This window comes from Myiozetetes cayanensis, unplaced genomic scaffold (assembly GCF_022539395.1).
Source record: "Myiozetetes cayanensis isolate MyiCay16 unplaced genomic scaffold, myiCay2020 scf9, whole genome shotgun sequence".
NCBI lineage: Eukaryota > Metazoa > Chordata > Aves > Passeriformes > Tyrannidae > Myiozetetes > Myiozetetes cayanensis.
In genome coordinates, this window is record NW_026088185.1 from 13,477,652 (window position 1) to 13,497,376 (window position 19,725).

A 19,725-nucleotide genomic window follows, 5' to 3' on the forward strand; every position below is an offset into this window, starting at 1 on the left:
GCTGAAGAGTCAGGAGTTGGATATAACACAGTCCACTGTGGGCTGTCTCCTGTCCCACAGCACTGCCTGCACAGAACAGATACAGGTGAGACCATGTCTCCAACAAAACTGCAAGCTACCCAGAACCAGTTCATGGCTTAGAACTACCACAACCCCTATTCCCACTCTGCAAGAAATGGTACAGGAAGGGTTTTGCTACAGCTACTCAGCTATGTTTGTTTATACCTCAACACTTCAGGAAATACAATTAGTAAAAATCATCACCTCTAATAAAATTTGAGCACTTCTGATAAGCACCCATGCTAAAAAGAAAAAACTGATACAACTAATATTGCTGCTTTTTCAGGTCTGAGATTATGAGAACCCTCCTTCTCAAGCCTGCTGCTGCTGCCTTTATGAGGACCCCCCATAAACTCTTCCTTCTGCTGGGCTGAACATACTTTCCCTGGCTTCTCCTGCACGACTGGCTTCCCACTTCTCTGAGAACACTGGCAGCCTTTATTTGCACTTGTTTTATTCAACATCATGCTGGAGTACAGAGGTTAGAGCCACACGCAGGATTCCACGTCTGGCTCACATTGATCTTGTGCAACAGTCTAGATGTTTTCCTCTCTTTACAGAAAACACATGACTCAATGTACCCTTTCCTTTTTCATCCATGGCCATGCGATGATTGAACTGAGGGCAACTGATGGAGCCTGCTTTTTCCCTTCCCCTTCTTGTTCCTGCTACCCCAGCTCTCAGGGATAACCATCTCACTCTGCTTCCCTGCGGTGACAGAGGATTACCACATAATGCCATCAGGACAGGATGCTAACGTTAAAAGGGAGTACATCACCTCATTTTACCAAGACAATCCACCTTTCCTTCCTTGATCATTTCTCTTATGCCATTTTGATGACCCACATAGCGTCCAAGCAAATTCTGAACTGAAACCCTAACAGAAACACAGTTCTATCACTTTCCTTGTCTAGAAGTCTAATTATCAAGGTACAACATACATCCTATTCATCCTCATGCTTGAAAATATATGTTTAGCCCTTGGCATAGCAGGATGCTGGGCTAGTCTGTAGCTGCCTGGGTCACTTAATTTCCTGCATGTAAGTCCAGGTGCTGTATTTATCTTTCTTTGGTATTCAGAGACTCCCAAATTCAGAACACTTCTGAGAATTTGCCTGCTCAGGGGCCTGTCATCACTTCTCTGAGCTTTGAGAAAGTGACTGTCTGCTTAATTTCCCCCAAACACACTTGAGAACATCTAGATCTTTCAGGGTGGTTTCCCACCTTCTGGAGTGTCATCCTTATCCACTGTGTCTTGCTGATCCTCGTTAACTCCCACTCCTTTCCCAGATTGTAACCATATTTTTTTTGAGTCTGTCATGCAACTGTATATGAAGCTTACCCATCCTGACCCCAGCATAACATCATCTGAGATATCTGCCTGTGCCTAAAGACAGCCTACAGGATCAGGTCAGAGGTGTGCACCCAGCACCTCATTCAACCTTTTAAGATAAAAACCACAAAAGCAAGAGGTTAAACCCAAACATCAACTGAGTTAACTCACTGACTGTGATCACCTTAGGAAGCAAAACACCCACCTAAGAGACTTACACCATAAATGAAAATACCCTCCCAGGACTAAGATGATCAACCAGCACCACCAACCACCTGCAAGACTGGAAGATCACTAAAAGGTTTTCAGCACAAAATTCTACACACCAAAGAAAAAAAAGAAAAGTTAAAAAACTTCTTCCAATAATAGTTTAAAAAACCTCTACGCTGAACTACACAATGCAGTTATTGTGAACTAGCCCACTTGTTTTCAGACTTAATTTAGCAAAGTTTCCCCTCTTGTATTTCAAAGTGCCTTTAAAAGGTGTGCCAAGGGGCTACAGGATCTTCACCTTGCTCTCTTAAGTGACTAATGAGCATGATACTTTCCATAAACATTTGCCTATAGAGAGATGGTAAAAGACAAAAGTGCACTGATTTCTTGATGGCCATTGGACAGCAGCAACTCTTGGTCACTGATATTCAAGTCCAGTAAGCAGGAGCAAAGCCATACCTGAACCACCTTGTCAACTGCTAACATACTCTCATTTTCTTTCAACTTAGAATGAAACCTCAACTTCCTTTGACATAGAATGCCCAGCAAGGCCAGAACAAATGGACTCCAAGACAATGCAAAGGGCACTTACGCAAACGGTTGGGGTTAATATGTTGTTTCAGGAGATCAATGGAGCCGAGGCTGACAACAAGACGCCTTCCAAACCAGAAAGAGACCAGTGGGCCATATTTCTCATGAAGGTTCACCAGAAACTCATGTAAACTGCTGCTGGCAATGATATCTGGCAGATTGCCATCCCTGAGGAACAGAGAGGATATCTGGTTATGAACAGCATCCTCTGCCAATGCTGAACTTGATCAATGTGGAAATGGAAGTGACTTACTTTTCATCAGTTGGAGCCAGCCCAGGGATACCTGATGCTTGCCTAGATGCCTAGAGTAAAAGGAAATGCATCAATCTATAGGAACTTCAGATTTTAAACAAGCCCCACAGCTTTTCAGCAAGAAAAACGGATTTTTCACACACATACTGCTGCACTACTTAGAAACATTAAACAAAAGCTGGATATGCTGTATCTGCAGGCCTCAGACCTGCTAAGCCGATAAACTGCAAGCGTGTGCCTGGTCCCACAGGCTAAACCAGGATTATTCATCTGGTTAGATGAAAGATGTCTGTGTAAAGATTTAAAAGGTCAGGTTTGCAGTGTGGGATCTTACACACAGATTTTGCCCTGGAGAACTGGAAAACTGCACAGTGAGCAGACAACGCCTTTGTTAAGCGGGATTCACTCCCGGAGCGCGGAAAGCAGGAGCAGAGCCGCAGGGTGCGGTGCCCCGGGAACGCCCCGCACGGCAGGGAAAGCTCCGATGGCCTTGCCACGTCCCCGCGGGGTACGGGCACGGGGTACCGCCCAAGCCCGGGGCCGTGGGATGTGGGATGGAGCCGGGGCCGGCTGGGCCGCTCGCTCCCCGCCCGCTGCACCAGGGGCCAGGCCGTGCGCCCCCCGCCCCGCCGCCGGCAGCATTACCGGGTACAGGTAGAGCACGGCGCCCACCAGGATGAGCAGGAAAGTGACGGCGAAGATGGCGAAGTCCAGCATGGCCGGGCCGGGGCGGCGGGAGCGGCAGCGCCTCAGCCCCACCCCGGGTCTGCCGGCGGGGCAGGAAGGGGCGGACCGGGCTGGGCTGGGCTGGGCACGGAGCACTGCTCGGCTCGGCTCGGGCGGCATGGGGGGCCCGCGGCGCCTGCTGCTGGTGTCTAACTCCACCCTGCACGGAGGGGGGTACCTGGGCCACTGCCAGCAGCACATCCAGAGCTTCCTCGGGCAGTAAGCGCTGTGGGGGCTGCGGGAGCCCTCCCGGACCCCGCCCCGGTCGCGCCGACCGCTCTCTCCCCTCTTTTCTGCCAGGAAGGTGAAGCGGGTGCTGTTCATTCCCTACGCCCTGCACGACCGCGACGCCTACGCCCGGACCGCCAGGGAGAAGTTTGAGAGCCTGGGTAAGGCCGGCCCGGCTGCTGCGGACACGCCAGCCGTGTGCGGGACTCCCGCAGCCGCGGCCGGGTGCGGGGATGGGGCGCTGGGACCCCCGGGCCGCCCGCGCTGCGGGGTCGGTGCTGCTGGGCACGAACGGGCGCGGCGCTGCAGAGGGGCTGGCTCGGCTGCTGCGTTCCAATGGGTCAGCAATGGAAGCGAGAGCAGCGGGACCGTCTCCAGACTTCTGCCTAGAAGTAGATCCTTTAGAGGCCTCCAGAAGAAATCCTGCTGCTAACACTTCTACCCACTTCAGGGAGGAATATTTTATTCCTAAATACTAAGTTCAATCACATGAGGGAACATTTCTTGCCGTATATGCTCAAGGCGTGCAACCACTGGTGTGAAGACCATTATTGTAAAAACTTCAACCAGCCAGATAGTTCCTCAATGAACAGCAAGATAGTTTTGCTTGGAGCAAAGATCTTTGCAGAGCAGCCTACAGCAACATCCCCACACAATATCTATCACTGTTGAGGATAACTTTGGACCTGTTATTGTAGTAATAATTGGTACTCGCTTCCCTAGGCAGCACACTTTGCTCTTTGACTTGCAGAAAGGTTGCTGCTCTCAAATGTCCATGTTCTTCTAACTCACCTGACACTTCTTGTACTCAGTGAACCCCAACAAGGCAAATCTGTGAAAGCTACACATTTTAACAGAAACAAGACTCAGATTAGATATTTGCACAAGTAATGATAGACCAATGATGGCACATCTTATCAGACTTCAGCACAGCCAAGTTCAAGACTGACAGCTTTTTCCTTATTTTCTAGTTACCTGGTAATGTTGTGTCTCAGCCTGCACCTGCTGAGTGAAACACTCTGCTCTTAGACGCTGAACACATATATCCACAAAACAAACATTTCCTTTGGTACAGCTGGATGCAGAAGCTCTGCACTAATGTAGGACATACACTCTGTTTTATGTTGTAGAGTTCTCTGAAATTTCCCTCATTGTCTGGCAAAAAATTTGGCTTAGGGTGGGGGGCAGGGGGTGGGCAGGGAGAGACTGAACATACCACATTCTTCCATCAGATTGAAGTGGCAGAGGCAAATACTTTTTCATTTAAGGTTATGGGCTGGACAGCATTCACGAATCTTGTGATCCAGTGGAAGCTGTAAGGAAATCTGAAGCAATATTTATTGGTAAGTTTTACTTCTCGCTTCCCATTGATGGTTTATGTAGGGCACTTGAATAGTCCTGCAATAGACCAACAATTAAAAAGTTGGGCCTAGAAATTATTAGAAACTACAGAAAACAGTACTTTAATTGGGAGACTGAAGACCCTAAATTTAGTGGTAGGCAGGGAAGTACGAGAGATTTATTAATGGATCTTCCCTTAGTTTCAAATTATTAATTTGAACAGTACTTCAATGTAAAAGCATGATCATCACAGCTGTATCATCACTTTATCAAACCTAAGAAGATCTATTCCAAATACCATGCTCCTGGGTATTAGAAAAGAGCTAAACAGCCAGTGTCAGCCTTACAAGAAGGACTAAGGGTATGAGCCCATAGCCCGCCCAATAACCGTTCTTGCAAAGCTTCTGGTTTTACTGCTGCTCAAAGCAGGATAGTACCATGAATAGAGCACAGAACTCATTGAGCCTGCCAGGTTTGTAAAGGCTTCAATTAAAACTGGTGGTGAAACATGTTAAGTAAGCTGGACTTTCTTTCTGCAGGAGGTGGGAACACATTCCGTCTTCTGAAAGCTCTTTACGACAACAGTCTGATACATGAGATCAGGAAAAGAGTTCTTGAGGTAAAACTACAGGACTCTGGGCAAATCTGAATGGCAGGATTTAATGCATAAGCTCTTGTTTAGACAAATCCAAGTTGATTCTACATCTTTGTTTCTAATATACTTGAAAAGTTGAGCCATCTCAGGCAATCTGATGAACTCAAAACTGTGGCCATATAAAACTGTCATTAAGTCATTGAAATGACTAAGGTCAGCAGTCTGCCTTTCTAGAACAGTTTCCTAGATGTAGGACTGCAAGACCTTGAGATGTACAATGCTGTGAATCTTAGAAATAAGTCCCTCAACTTGAAATATCAATGAGGAGCAGTGCAGGATTTAGTCTATGTCAGTTTGAGATGTCTACTTTGTGTCTTTTTGAAGATATAGATGTGTTCATGTTATAGCTTGTCTGCTAATAAACTAAAGATAAAGTTGGATCCACACATGCCTTTTAGACAGTGTTCTGTTGATGCTGAAAATTACATTGCATTACTTTGCATATCTCCCTGGATTTGAGAGATGGGAGTGCCATTGAGCCCTGCTCAGCAGCCGCATTCCGGCTTGTGAATCTTGTAAGGCACAGTAAAGATACACCATCTCTGGAGGAGAACAGAAGAAAGGTGTTCCACTAGCAATGTGGAACTGTAAATTACTTTAGGCAGATTTATGTAAGCCCAGCTGCCAAGAAGAAAGGTTAGCTAGGCTTGTCTTAACATATAGAAATGTAATGCTTGCTGTGGGCAGAAAATCTGGAAAGTGTTCAAATATCAGTGAAGCCTGGATAACTATTTGGTTATATTAGCACCAATTCTCTCAAGATAGGTTATTTTTACAAATTTTTATTACCTGTGAACTTGCACACTTCAGTGGCATTCTTCCATGTATAGCTTAGTGCTCAGTACTAATACCGAAACAGCGCTAAGCTGGTCACGGAACTGCTAAGCTGATGCTGTGATAACATTACATTAACTTCAGATAGACTACTCTCTTTAGAAACTAGTTAAAAGCTAGGTCAGGTAAATCCTGTGACTGCAGTGTAGACAAGTCTCACCTCTCTCAATAGTGAAGTCCAGTATATGCACTGACAACCTTCTAAATTCTCTCTTGTGATGGGGTCGCAGAGCTGTGAGTACAGGACGTGCAGCAGCTAATTCTCTGACACAGATAAACTAATGTCCGCCTCAGAACCTCAATTCTTATTCTTCTGCTCTTCACCTGTAAAGTTAGCAGTGAGATTAGCTAAATGAACTAAGTCTGATCTGACTGATGAGTCTCTGATGATTGATAGAAAATGCTATAAAATGGAGTTCCTAGTTGTGATACAGCATACTAATCATTGCTTTTGTCTTGCAGGATGGGATTCCTTACATGGGATCCAGTGCGGGAACTAACGTTGCTACCATCAGCATCAACACCACCAATGACATGCCAATTGTTTATCCACCTTCCCTGCAGGCCCTAGGTTTAGTTCCTTTTAATATTAACCCCCACTACCTGGACCCAGATGTTAAAAGCACTCACATGGGTGTAAGTAAAGCAAGCCAGAGCTAACACAGTAACCAGGGTGCGAGATGTAACCATAGCCTGCCTTTGTGAGGCCTTACAAAGCTACAGAATATCAAACAGCTGCTCCCTAGAAAAACTGGAAATGCCAGTGAGGCAGTAACACTTTACTTCCTTCTAAAACTTTTCTTTGCGTGGGAAGAGAAGTTGGCAACAGTATTACTGAGGGGGAACGAAGTGCTTTTCACAAACAGAACCTTTGCAATGCCTGAAATACTGTGGCGTGATACCTGGCATGGAGTGGGGAAATTAAAAAAGAAAAACCTAAAATGTTAAGATGCAATGCACTGTGGTTCTGGAGGGTCTGAAGGAACCATCAGAAGAGGGAGATCTTGAGACAGCAGGCAGTCTGTGGTGTAAGAAAATGCCTAGGTACTGGTGTCCTTGCAGGGAGCACACCCTCCAATGTCCAGTCCTGCGCAGGCACACGCACTAATACAGCTGAAAGAAAAACACTTAAGCCATCAAGCACAAAGAGACACGTATGGAGGAGCTGCTTTTTGAATAGCACGTCAGCTACTTCCTCAGAGAACAGTTTTTGTGGTGCATCTTTTATCAACCCCAGTACTTTCCTCCTTGTAATCAAAATTTCATGGTTAGAGGAAGCATTAAGACTTAGGGAACAATGTAGAGAGTGCGGACATGGGTGTGCTTTTAGAGTTTAGCTGAAGTTGTAGGTATTCATTTAATCAGCCAGTATTAGATAAGCAGGCAGTCTTCTCCCTATAAATAACTTTTGCTATTTTTCTGAGAGGAGGCTGGAAGCTCTGTGCTGTACCAAGTCCCTGCTGTGTTCCTGTGTTTTCTTACCCATAAATCCTTCTGGTTTGATTTCTTTAACTACTGTTGCTCAGTTCAGCAGCAAACCTCAGGAAACATGGTAGAAGGAAAATTCTTCAATGTAATACCTACTTGAAGACAAGCAAATATTTAATATCACTGGAAATCGATGATTCACTACCCTTTTTCATGAAGGTGGCACCTCAGGTATCTGCTTCCCCAACTTTTCCCAGTGCACACAGAGATAGTAATAAAAAAACAACAAACAAAGAAACAAACAAAAAGGATTAATTGAGTGGAAATACGTTTTAAGGCTTTTCTGGTTTGAGATTGTGTGAGTTCTGTCTGATCAACCTGCTGTAAATTGCCACTGGAGATGAAGGATAAAATACATATCGGTTAGAGTCAATCTGCCACTCCATTCTGCTTGAGGAGAAGTGCCTGCTTTGTTTAATGTTATGAAATTGCTTGGTGTCATGCTCCTTGGATAACTCCAAGTCCTAACTTACGGCCTGGGAAGCTAAATCTACAATCGTTATTGCAGGAGACAAGAGAGGAAAGAATCCGCCAATACCATGAAGAACCAAACACCCCTCCAGTTCTGGTGAGTAGCAGTTCTCAGTCAGGAAGCTCATGGCTGTAGCATGATATAAACACTTTAAATGCATTCATGCCAGCCTTCAGTGTGGGTTCCCCTGCCTGACAAGCCTTACAGAGCAGGGGCGTGGAAGGCTAATTATATTCTTGCTAAGAGCTTCAACCTTGGGTTTTGCTTGCTTGCAGAAAATGGGTTAGAGTAAATGAAATGCATACTGCATGTTATGTTGCTAAACACTGTATTTCAGGCAGCTCTGATCTTCCCAGTCACTATCCACCAGTCATATATTGTACACTGGGGTAGTGTGCATGCAGATGGTACAATACCTTCATCTTTTTGCAGATGTTCTTAACTGTAATCTCTAATACAGTTTCAGAATTTGTACATTCAGTGGAATATATGTCATTTCATTATGTTTGTCTAGGGAAGTGGGACCTCTGTGTTTCCTGTCCCTGTGCTTGATCGTGGAGTAAAAAGTTTGTGCTCTAAGAAACCCAGGTGGCTTGTTGCTTGGCCCAAACTGGATATAAGAATGGTGGGGTAGTAGAAGTAACTGAGGGAAAAAACACACTTTCCTCTTCTCCTTAATGGGTTCTCCTTTAAAAGTGAAAACTGAAATAAACAAGAAAATCAGCTTCTAAAACAAGATAACTCACCAAATTTTGTCTTTGCATCTTTGTAAGGTAAGCGAGGAAGTGTGGGGTGTAGTGATGGTGAGATGCACTAAGACTGGCCTGTTTGTGACAAGCATTCTACCCTCTCAAATAGCTTGAAAATCATGTTAAATGTTTCTACCTACATTAGGGCTTGCGGGAAGGTGCGATGCTGCTAGTGGAAGGAGACAAAGCCACGCTGCAAGGAGTGACAGGAGCACGTCTGTTTTTGAGGTAAATGCTTCATTTGAATGATCATCCTTCAGACAGAAAGGAAGAGAAGCTTCTGTTAGGCTCCTGGCACATGCTGCCTGTCCCCCACATCAGAAGTTACTTAATCCCTTGGTTCCATTTTTCTTTGGGGAAAACATGAGTAGTTTTATGTTCCAAAGGAGCAGACACTATGACAACACTCTAAAGGAAGTCTAACTCACACAGTAAGTGCTATGGCATTACATCCATTGATGCTTATGGTTCCTAATTCTAGTTACCCTTCACAGAAAGAGTCCCTGAAGTCAGCTCTGTTATTGAAGTCAGGGGAACGCCAGTTTGGTCCTAATGCATGGAACTCCAGAACAAGGAAACCCATGTCTTTATTCATGTGAACATTAGGAATGTTCAAGTCTAATATGTATGTGCTATAATGCAGGCAAGGGAGTCCAAACTCTGCTTGTTAAGAATAAGTGTGCCTGGTTCTATCCCCAGTAACAGATGGAAGCACAGTAGTCCCAGCTCTTGTTAAAGCTCACAGCATGGTCTGTCTTGTTTACAGGGGTAAGAAACCAACTGAACACGAGCCTGGAACAGATTTCAGTTTCCTCCTGACTGACAGTAATCCCCTGAATCTGTAGCCTTCCATTTCCTGCAGCAAAAGTTACTGTATGGAGAAGACAATGAGGAGGAAGGAAAGAGATGCTTCTAAGTCCCTGGGTGGGTGGGAAACCTTATCTTTATTTTTAAATATGTATAGTGGGCTTTTATCCTCACCCTGATTCATGTCCCGGACATCTCCTTCCCAGCAAAAAGACATTTTTTATTGCAATACTTGAGTAATCAGAGCTATTTGAAGTCTGAAAGGGCCTGTACATTCATGTATCCAGTTTGATTCCTTCCCCACAGAAAAAAAAGTTAAGCAATTAAGACAGGATACCGAGTCAGCTGTTCCTGCTGCATAGCTTTACCTGCTAAATGAAAGAATTGTTCCTTCAGTGTACTTCCACACTTCATTTTTGTGCTATTAATAAATGGAGAAGTTATGCATTCAATTACTTTTATTTGCTTCAGACTCATGTTAAATATATACAATGCCAATTATGTACAAAAGTGTGCATGTTAAAAATTGTCAGGTTACAAACTTGCAAATCCTAGAAAAGTGCAAAATTTTAAAACATCTTCCACCATGCTGTACAGGAAAAAAATCCATCATTAGCCAATATACACACTCTTAAAACAAACTGATCAAAACAAAATAAGACATACAGGATACGCTTAAAGCACCCAGAGGGAAAAAGATATTGCACAGAAGACTGACAGCAAGTTCATTACAGTGCCTGAAGGCTCAATTTTGAAAGTGGCTATTTCCAACACTCCTCAGACCTAACATTAACTCTATAGAAAGGCATTTTTTTGGCATTTAAAAATCCATTTGTAATCACATAATTGCACAATCTGTAAGAATTATCAGAAGATATGGTTAACTGTTGCTGTAAGGCCTTTGCTTCCACTCCCTCATTAGCTTTAGTAAAAATTCATCAAGCAAACTGAGTAGCATCACAGTTTCCATCAAAACACTGACCAAAGGGAGGTAAGTCTTACATGTACCATTTCTCTAATCTTACATTAAGATGCTCGTGCATAGTAAAGGTTTGAATCAGAATACTTATTGCAAGTTTTTCTTCAATTCTTTTTTTCCCCTCATGGCTTTCTTTAGGCAACAGCTCACAGCTGTGCATGAGTAAAGCAGTACTGTCAGGTGCAAGACTTAAATTTATTTTAAAATGTTATTTCAAGGCAAAAAATACGGCTCCCTTGAGAGGAAAATACTGACTCGATAGGAAGCTAAATAAACAAGTGGCCTCTTAGGTTCAGTTAGATCTATGATGTATATGGCTGGAAGTTTTATTTTCTAATCTCAAAACATCTTAGCAGCTTTAAACCATAATCTACACTGATAATCTTGCTTCTGGGACAGAAGACATATTATGAAATTGTAGCTGTGCTGAGTATAACCACAGACAAAGTCTGGAAATACCTGCCAAATTTTCCAAGTCTAATGAACAAAACTAGGGATAACCCGACAACTGAAGGAATTCTACTGAAAAGAAGCGAAACATATCTGGACCATTTAGGTAAATGGCTACTAAAAGAAAGACATACCAGTCTTCTTCCACAGATGCACAGCAAAAAGGTGAATTAAAACCAAACAAAGGGCAGTTCCTCCCATGGGGGGTGTTCAAGACTGCAGTAAGGTCAATGGCGCTCAACTGAAACTGTAGAGCATGTTATGGTGCCACTCAGAGGCGTTTCTGCATTCAGGCATCTGATGACTATAATAGTGAAGAAGGGGACAATAGCATTTTATCATTTTTTAAGTTTTTTTTTAATTGCAGTAGCTTTTTAGAAAACCCTTGTGTTAACAAGGGTAATTAGTAATAAGATTGGCTCCTTGGGATAGAGGCAAAGACATTGCAAACACTTCAGTTGACTCTAACACTGGCATACACTGAGCCCACATGCATGAGATTCCACAAAAACTTACTCTCCCCAAAAGGAGACTACTAACGAGTGTCATTTTTACAACTGAAACTGACATAGCTTTTAAGGCAAAAAGCATAAAAAGATGTAGAAGCACATGCTTGAATTTCCACCCAGTTAAATACAACCCTATGTAATGCTTTATTATTACAGTATTAGATCAGGCCTTAGGTTCACATTAGGAGATGCATTTATATGTGTGTGCTTTTTTTTTTTTAAATTCTTTGAAAGGAAGAAAAGGAAAATAGTCACAGCACTTAAGCTCGGCATTTAACGTAGCCAGCAAGGTGCCTTTAGCAGTGGAAGACAGGAATGCTTTCAGGTGACAACACAGAGCATGTGTCTACACACACTCTCAATGTAGGAGCAGAAGGACATCAACATTTCTACACCCCTTCTAGCTCTAAAGCTCTCTACCACCCAATAATCTGTATATAGTTACACGTTTTCCGCTAAGTACATGTACACAGTAAAAGCTTTGTGCAGCATTTGACTTATATTTTCTAATGGTTTTGTTAATTAAGATTGGGAAAGACCTGCAGAGGAAACAGGGAGGAGGGAGACATGATTTAGGGAAGTGAGGTATACAGCTCCCATTGACTAAGGCAAGAGTTAAAGGAACTACCTAATATTGTGCACTAAAGATAAAAATAAATTTATCATTCCTGCAGGACTATCTTAAACCAGACCAATGTTACTAGTCCCATATAGAATTTTTCCAGTGCAGAAACTTAGTTCTTTGCATTCATTTAAAGGACAGAGAAATACAACTCTCAAGAGGATCCTTATAAAACAGCCAATTGACCAGGCTATTTAAAGCCTGTGAAGACTTAGATAAATCTATTTTGTGATAATATTCATGATCTAAAATATACCAGAGGGGCAAAAAAGCTTCTTTATATCAATGTTGCAGATTAGCAAAATAATTGTAATGTGGGTATAAGTTGATTTGGGTTTTTTGGGGGGAGAAGTTGTGGGTGTTTTGTTGCTTTGGGTTATTTTTCTTTTTTTTTTTTTTTTTTTTTTTAAATTTTTAAATCAAACAGGCTTCCTAAGCCCTAATTTCCACAACATGTATTAACTATCAGGAGAAATAAGGTTAGTTTAAGATTGGTATTATTATATTGTGCTGGTAAGGTACATGGATGATAGAGGACATGGTTTCTAGATATCCTGTGAGCAATTAATAGATAACAATTACATTGATACAGAAAAACTTGCATAAGTCAAATGCTAACTTGAAGAGCAAGAACTTAATTCTCTGTATGCTTATATAGTACAAAATCAGCAAAGACTAGATGGGATTCTTCACTATATATAAAAAGACAACTAAAAATACTACCAAGAATTCTAAATAAATCGGTAAAGAGAAGTTCAGCAAACATTTTACTTGAAATAAAGGAGACATGTCTTCTAAAAATACCCTTTGGTATCCAAGCTCAAAACTGCCATGGAGAAGTTACTCAATACTGCTAACTACTTGATCTCATTTATGTACAGGTGTGAAAAGTGTGTCAGTTTTCAGTTGCTTTTAGATATATATATTTACACTCCTACTTACTCGTCTTCAAAGGTAAGCACATCTTAATCATTGATAAATAATTCGAGTTTCTCCAAAAATTAAAAATAACATCACCAAGAAGATGGTGACAAATGTAGTGCTATGAAATAAATGTCACTTAAGACTTTTTTACTCTAAATTCTTAATTGGAATTCTCTCATCTCACAGCTTTACTTTTTACAGTTAAATAAAACTTTGTTCAAAACCAAAGAATAATCCTATTTTACCAATACTACATGAAAAACAAAACGGGATCCTAAACTTTAATGACTTGAAGAAACTGAAGAACTATGGAAGTCAGTTCACTAATTCACAGTGCACTGTGTAACAGACTGCAAATCAACCGATCTAAACAACTGATCAGAAAAATTATATTCTATTTTTTAAAAATTATTTTCTAAGTTTTATACAAATAAGTTAAAACCAAAAGAAACAACATGCCAGCTAACGCTCACACTTACGACTTTTATCATTTATTTAAAGCTGGTTTTAGATAAAGGCAAAGTGCAGACCTTCAAACCTATGGAGGTCTCTCCAGGAGGCCTCTGGCACCGACACCAAGCGTGTGATGGTGTGCACCTCCCATCCCTCAAGGACCAGAGAAGAGATCAAAAGGCAATGGATGTTGCAATTCTTCCTGGAGCATAAAGCAGCTCAGCTCACCTGTCCCCCTCCTCACTCTGCAGCTGCTGCTTTGTGCTGAGCCTCGAGTTTGAGAGCCCAAGAACTGTCCACATTGAAACCTGTCCCAGGTATTTGTGAAGATCACCCAATGCTTGTGATGCACTGCAATGATGGTATTGAAACGTCAAAGGTCTTCATCATAAACTATTTCCTCCCCAATTACTGCAACATATTTTACTTAAACTGACACACTGTATTCAGTATTCTTTAATATTAAACTACTAAAAATGTTCATTAAACTATTGTATAAACATACCTAACCCACAGTAGGATGTTTTCCAACCCTTATGCAAACCTCTCTATGCAAGTGCCAAAAAGAAAACTATGCTCTCACCAAACACTAGGAAAGACCCATCTCCACCATTTTTCCACTTCATTCTGCTAGCCCAAAACATCATAATTTCCTGACCCCTTCCCCTGCAAATAAACACTTAGCCTCATATATGCATTTAAACACAACATATATGCATACTTAAAAAACCCATCATCTCAGTGCCTCAACTGAGTTTTTTCAATTTCCCATAACACAGAAAAATGTCACATTCTGAGCTGAAAGTCCTCTAAACTACTCCCTAAAGAGCTCCCCTGAAATCCCTTCTTCATGAAATTATAATGGACAAACATACTTCACATTCTCATGTACAAACTTAATACTTCCATAGTATCCTCTGTATTCTTACTGGATAGGTAACTGATTAAACATAGTATTTTTCACTTCTCTTATTGCTTATTTGAAAATATGGCATGTGGGTTTATTTTTTTTTTTTTTTTTTACCTACAGGGAGTATGAAAAGAAACCACATCACTCTACTTTTGGAAATGTAATCCTCTCTTGGCAAGTGACTCAGGAATATTTCTTACTTCCTCCTAACTTTCCCGACAATCCAGTCTGTCACAGTGATAGAATATCGCAACTATGCATAGACCCACTTGTTCACTAGTCTGATTTATTCTTTCATTTACAAAAGTTAAGAAAAAAGCAACACAACTTTCTTTACACAGTACACTAATCAGTCATTAAGAGGGATTTTTTTTTTCCAGTAAAGAAATTGAGGAGGAGAAACGAGTTTTAATGAGACTAATAGAAATTGTGAAGATTATCCTTTAGCAGGGTAAGGAGGTATTACTATTTCTACAAAGTTAATAAATATTGTGCTTAAAGTTAGTGAAATGAGATTATACATTATGCAGTTCTCAGGTAGTTCAACAACTCCCCAGCCACAGGGAATATCTGATAACATTTATAAGAGATACAACACACATCCATTTCAATAAATAAATAAAAAATAACAAGAAAAGTGATGGTAGAGGGAAGAAAGGGGTAGCCAAAAGGGAACATACTATCTAACAATCACCTATAGTTCAGCCTTGTATCTATACTCCCCTTATCCCGTGGCATTTTCTCTTTCAATAGACATACATACATGAATATACATATATATACATACACACATATATACACATACACACACCTTCACACACTGATCCAAAAATTCGATTTTTCCCTCAGCACCAGGCTTTTCTAACAGTATGGGGTTATCATTTAAATCAGTAACATTATAAAAATGTCAGAATGATAGGAAAAGGCACACCCTTCTATCATCATGTATTGGTAAACCAAGAAAAAAATTAAAAAAAAAATCAGTAATGCTTTCTCCAAAACATAGCATCCAATTGGATACAGCACACATAAGGATCTAGTATTTTCTTTTATCAGGTCTTAAATGCATCTTCGAAGTGTTCATGTGTTTTTCCCTGCTTGTTTTTACAGGAAAATAATATGGCTAACAACTGGTTTGGGGAACACCAAGCCAAGAAACAAACAGGTGCTATTTTTAATTAAATTGTGCTGCAATGTTGCATAATGATTCTGCAGTGGAAATTTATCTTCTGTTTGCAGGAGTTGCCTTACTAATGAAGCAGATTGATCTTGGACCACTATAAGATAATGATTCTTCCCCTGTATTTCTACAAGATATTAAATATAGCATGGGATTTCTTGGTGTGTATCTTAGTCTACTTGACAATATAAATAATTTTCAGCAGCAAGTATTTCCTACCTCCTTCAGCTCCTTCACCAGCTTCAACTTCTTTTAAATTATTCATGTCTGTACTTTAAACAATTTCTGATAATCAAGTAGTGCAACACAGATGTTCCTTGCAGAACAGCCTAAAACTGGAACTACACAAAAGAAGACAGCAATAGCCATTTACATGAACAAATTGCAATAAAATGTTCACTGGGCTAAAAAACATATCGAGAAGGTCATAACTGTCAGTTATCCCAATTCTGAATCCAACCATTGCAACTGCCAGAATTTTAATTTACTGGGGAATAACAATGCTGTCAAAGCAAAGCCAAATACCTTTGTGATCAAGGAGCATCTGGCCCTACTCAGCTTTAAATCAAATGCTACTTATCTTAAATTCAATTAGTAAGCTTGGGTTTGGAAACTTGAGGGTTTTTTTTTCCCCCTCCCAAAACACAGTTTTAGCAGCTGCTGAGAGGGATTCTGCTGTGACCAAGTCAACACAGTTAGGGAAAAATATGCAAGCAAGCTAACTTGCACAAATACATGTGCTTACTACTGTACCTCTAACATAGGTTCTTCGTCAATAGACTTAAGAATCGAGCCCCTGATTACATATTTATACATTTAAAGTGACAAAAAGCTTAAACATGTTTCTGGAATCCGTGAGAGAAGGTAGAAGCAGCAATCACTTGGAATCTTGAGTGTTATATTCAGTCTCTCCTGATGAAATCTGGCTGAGCCGTTTGCTTGATCCCCACAGCTTTCGGGAAAGCTGACCTGAGCGCATCTGTTTAAAAGTAATTCAGAGAAACAAAAGGAGGGGGAAGGGATAAGGTGGATAAATTAAAAAGGAATTCAGACACTGATTCTGGTGAAATGCAGACACTACAATGTACTGCATAAACAAAACTATACCAACAAAAATTGTTTGAAAACAAACCAAAAGTAACACTTAGGGATGATTCTCAGGACTGACAAAAAACAACACACAGAACACTAACCACAGTCTTCTCTGATTTCGAACAGCTAAAGGGATATTGCCAAGTAATGTGTACTTCTATGCTTAACCTACTTCAAATGGCCTAGAAACTGTGTTTAGATTGCTATTTTGATAGGAAGGGAAAAAAGAAGTGGATGTCAAGCAAGAATGAATCAAATTAGAAGAAAGGATATTTTATTTTAGAGATTTCAAATAGAAATTGCTAGAAGTGAAAAAGAAAAGATAACTAAGATGCGAGACAGTGATGACAGAATGAAGGAAAAAGAGAAAGGTTGTCTCCTGGTGTCAAATTTATAGTCTTCCAAAGGTCCTGTGTGAAGTGTTCAGAGTAAAATTTAAACCAGAAATAAGTCACACTGAGTACTCCATAAATTAAGACAGATAACAAGTAACCAGAAGCCATACTAAATCCAGCATCTGGTAGGTCTGCAATCTGACAACAATTTGTAAGAAACTATTTTACTCCTAAAGTACAAGGTCAATGACTGGCCAGTAGTGTTCAGCCTGGCAGCTGATTAGGTTATGCAATTCCTTGCAGTTCAGTAAACAAGATGCATGCCTTAACAACACAGGTCAGGGAACAGTTCCCCCCAGTTACTACTACAAATTTAACAAGCTTAAGAACTGTATCATTACAGCAGCAGTGTTCTAGAAAAGGCACAGTGCTGACCAGGATTAACACTAACAGGTGATAATTGCCCAAACTTCTGGAACATCCAAACCAGCTAAGTAATTGTTAAAAATACAAAAAACCGTTTATTATACTTCATACTAAATACTGCCAATGAGAAACACTAAAGGCCAATCTTAACACCAAGCAGCATTTCCCTTTATGCACATTAGAGAAGGTCAGTCCTAAGGATCCAGTTCTCTGTCCTAAGGATCAGTATCACCACTGAAAGCCAGAACTACAACACTGTCTTCTGTATACAGATACAAGTCTAGTAATTAATTCCTTCCAAATGAAAAATAACTCACTCAACAAATAAACACCCCACATACATACACTTTTCAAATATATTGATTGATGCCATTATAGAAAACTAGAAAATCTGGGACATAATGTCGTTCCTTATATTTTTGTGTTTAAAAAAAAAAATCTATTTACATGGATATTAAACTTGAAGATCATCTTAATTATAAACAGAAAATCCTGAAAAAGAATCATTGGAAAGCCTCTACAGTCATAAAAGGAATTCAGTCTTTGAAACAACACTTTCTGCATAGTTAGAAAAATAGATATGATTAAGAACTGAAAATAAGAAAACAAAAAGCCTTCAGTCTAATGATAGACACAAATTTCAGCCTACAAAAGATCTTTCTATGGAATAGGAAGCTTAGAAATGACAGTGACTTTAAAACTGCTGTTACAAACATATGTTTAACCACATCATAATCAGCTCTTTGTCAATTCTACAATAGGATAAAAGTTGTTCAACTGCAAGTCAGTGAAAACCAACCCCACCGCATCTGCTGCAAGCAAAATCAGACTACCATTGTGTGAAGCCTATTTCCAGTATTAAACTATGTATCTCCTAGTTAAACATATTGAAATGCTGACAAATAAGTTCTCTTTTTTCATATTTAAAATATAAAATTAAATTAAGACACTTTTCTCGCATGTACTAAAGGTCATGCAAAAGTGATAATCACATTTTCAAATAAATACATTGCAGAACAACAGAGATCGAGTTATAAAGAGAAGCAGGTTTAAGCTAACTCAAGTACTTTGAAAGTCATGACAAGAAGTACTTAAAGCAAAACCTATGTTTTGCACAAGAAAAACTGGGCATGTCTTTTTGACAGATGGATGCTCTGTATTTGCTATTGCATATGCAGTACCAACAAGTTTATATTCACCATATGGAGCACTGAGCATACTGGGAACCTACAGAAGTGACTCTCTGTGCATTGCAATTAGAGACTTTTAACAGAAAGAAGTAATATTTTTTCCCCCCAATGTCAGTCAATGCATATTAAAAGGTATCTGACAGAAACCATGAAAATAAACAAAGTAGCTTGCTCTCTTTTTTTCCAACTTTCTTCTGGAAAATTATTTCATCAAGAAGTGGCTGACAATACTATCCCATTCAGAAAAGATTAGCTATTATGACTTTGCTTATTCAGATGTGAGTGATAAAGTCTGGAAGTTAGTCCAGCTGAGCTTCCCATCTGCGATCCCTATATACCTCTGATTCTTAATGAGAACTTTCAGTAGAGCAGTCTCAACAGTTATTTGTTTCCCACTGAAAACTGAAACTTGCTCTTAAATTTACCCTGCCATAGAGGAGACCTCTTGCTCAACTGGAAAGCAGAAATAAGTGAACTTCCCACTGTTCGGTAGAAAAAGTTCTTGATGGTAGGTTTTACCTCTGCTGGCTTGCCAACACCAACGATAATCAACTTGCCGTCCTCCAAGCCAACAAGGATGTGGCTGTACTCTTTGGTGACAGAAATGCAGTGAATTGGCAGTCGCATGGCTAAGGGGGAGATGCTCAGACTCAGGCTGAAATGAACCAAAAAACCACAGAGAGAAAGTACATCATGTATTTGTTTGCACATACTGCAAAGAATCACACTGCAGTTAAAATGGCTGTCCACAGGATGCACTAGAAAACAGTTTCTCCAGGATCCAGTTTGCAATTTCCATTAAACTCCTATGGAACAATGTAATCATATCCCACAACAGAGCCACAATAACAAGTAAAGGCATTGCTGGGTAAGTCAGTAAGCTAAGACTATTCCACTGAAATACA

The 19,725-nt window shown here is 40.5% G+C and overlaps 3 protein-coding genes across 11 annotated transcripts in view; 1 reads left to right on the forward strand and 2 right to left on the reverse strand.

Annotated features, from left to right (window-relative positions):
* The window catches only part of LOC126653070 (cytochrome P450 20A1), a 15,466-nt gene extending 12,216 nt beyond the window's left edge, over positions 1-3,250 (reverse strand). The window contains exons 1-3 of one of the 3 annotated variants that reach the window (XM_050340601.1): positions 3,096-3,250; positions 2,451-2,500; positions 2,199-2,365 (exon numbers count right to left, since the gene is read on the reverse strand). In XM_050340601.1, the coding sequence (XP_050196558.1) occupies positions 2,199-2,365; positions 2,451-2,500; positions 3,096-3,167 (289 nt within the window). In that variant the 5' untranslated portion in view covers positions 3,168-3,250. Of the gene's footprint in view, positions 1-2,198; positions 2,366-2,450; positions 2,501-2,597; positions 2,807-3,095 lie in introns of those variants that run through there. The other 2 variants (XM_050340602.1, XM_050340603.1) reach the window with 2 other exon arrangements.
* On the forward strand, positions 3,247-12,712 carry LOC126653071 (alpha-aspartyl dipeptidase-like). The gene is made up of 8 exons (XM_050340605.1): positions 3,247-3,395; positions 3,477-3,565; positions 4,673-4,747; positions 5,285-5,364; positions 6,697-6,870; positions 8,231-8,290; positions 9,089-9,171; positions 9,710-12,712. Exons 1-8 carry the CDS (start codon positions 3,295-3,297, stop codon positions 9,786-9,788), a joined length of 741 nt encoding a protein of 246 aa, XP_050196562.1. The 5' UTR covers positions 3,247-3,294; the 3' UTR covers positions 9,789-12,712.
* The window catches only part of NBEAL1 (neurobeachin like 1), an 85,301-nt gene continuing 75,766 nt past the window's right edge, over positions 10,191-19,725 (reverse strand). For 3 of the 7 annotated variants that reach the window (XM_050340600.1, XM_050340598.1, XM_050340597.1), the window contains 2 exons: positions 19,340-19,475; positions 10,191-16,756 (listed from right to left, as the gene is read on the reverse strand). In XM_050340600.1, coding sequence (XP_050196557.1) covers positions 16,655-16,756; positions 19,340-19,475 — 238 coding nt within the window. In that variant the 3' untranslated portion in view covers positions 10,191-16,654. Of the gene's footprint in view, positions 19,476-19,725 lie in introns of all 7 variants that reach the window. The other 4 variants (XM_050340599.1, XM_050340596.1, XM_050340595.1 and 1 more) reach the window with 2 other exon arrangements.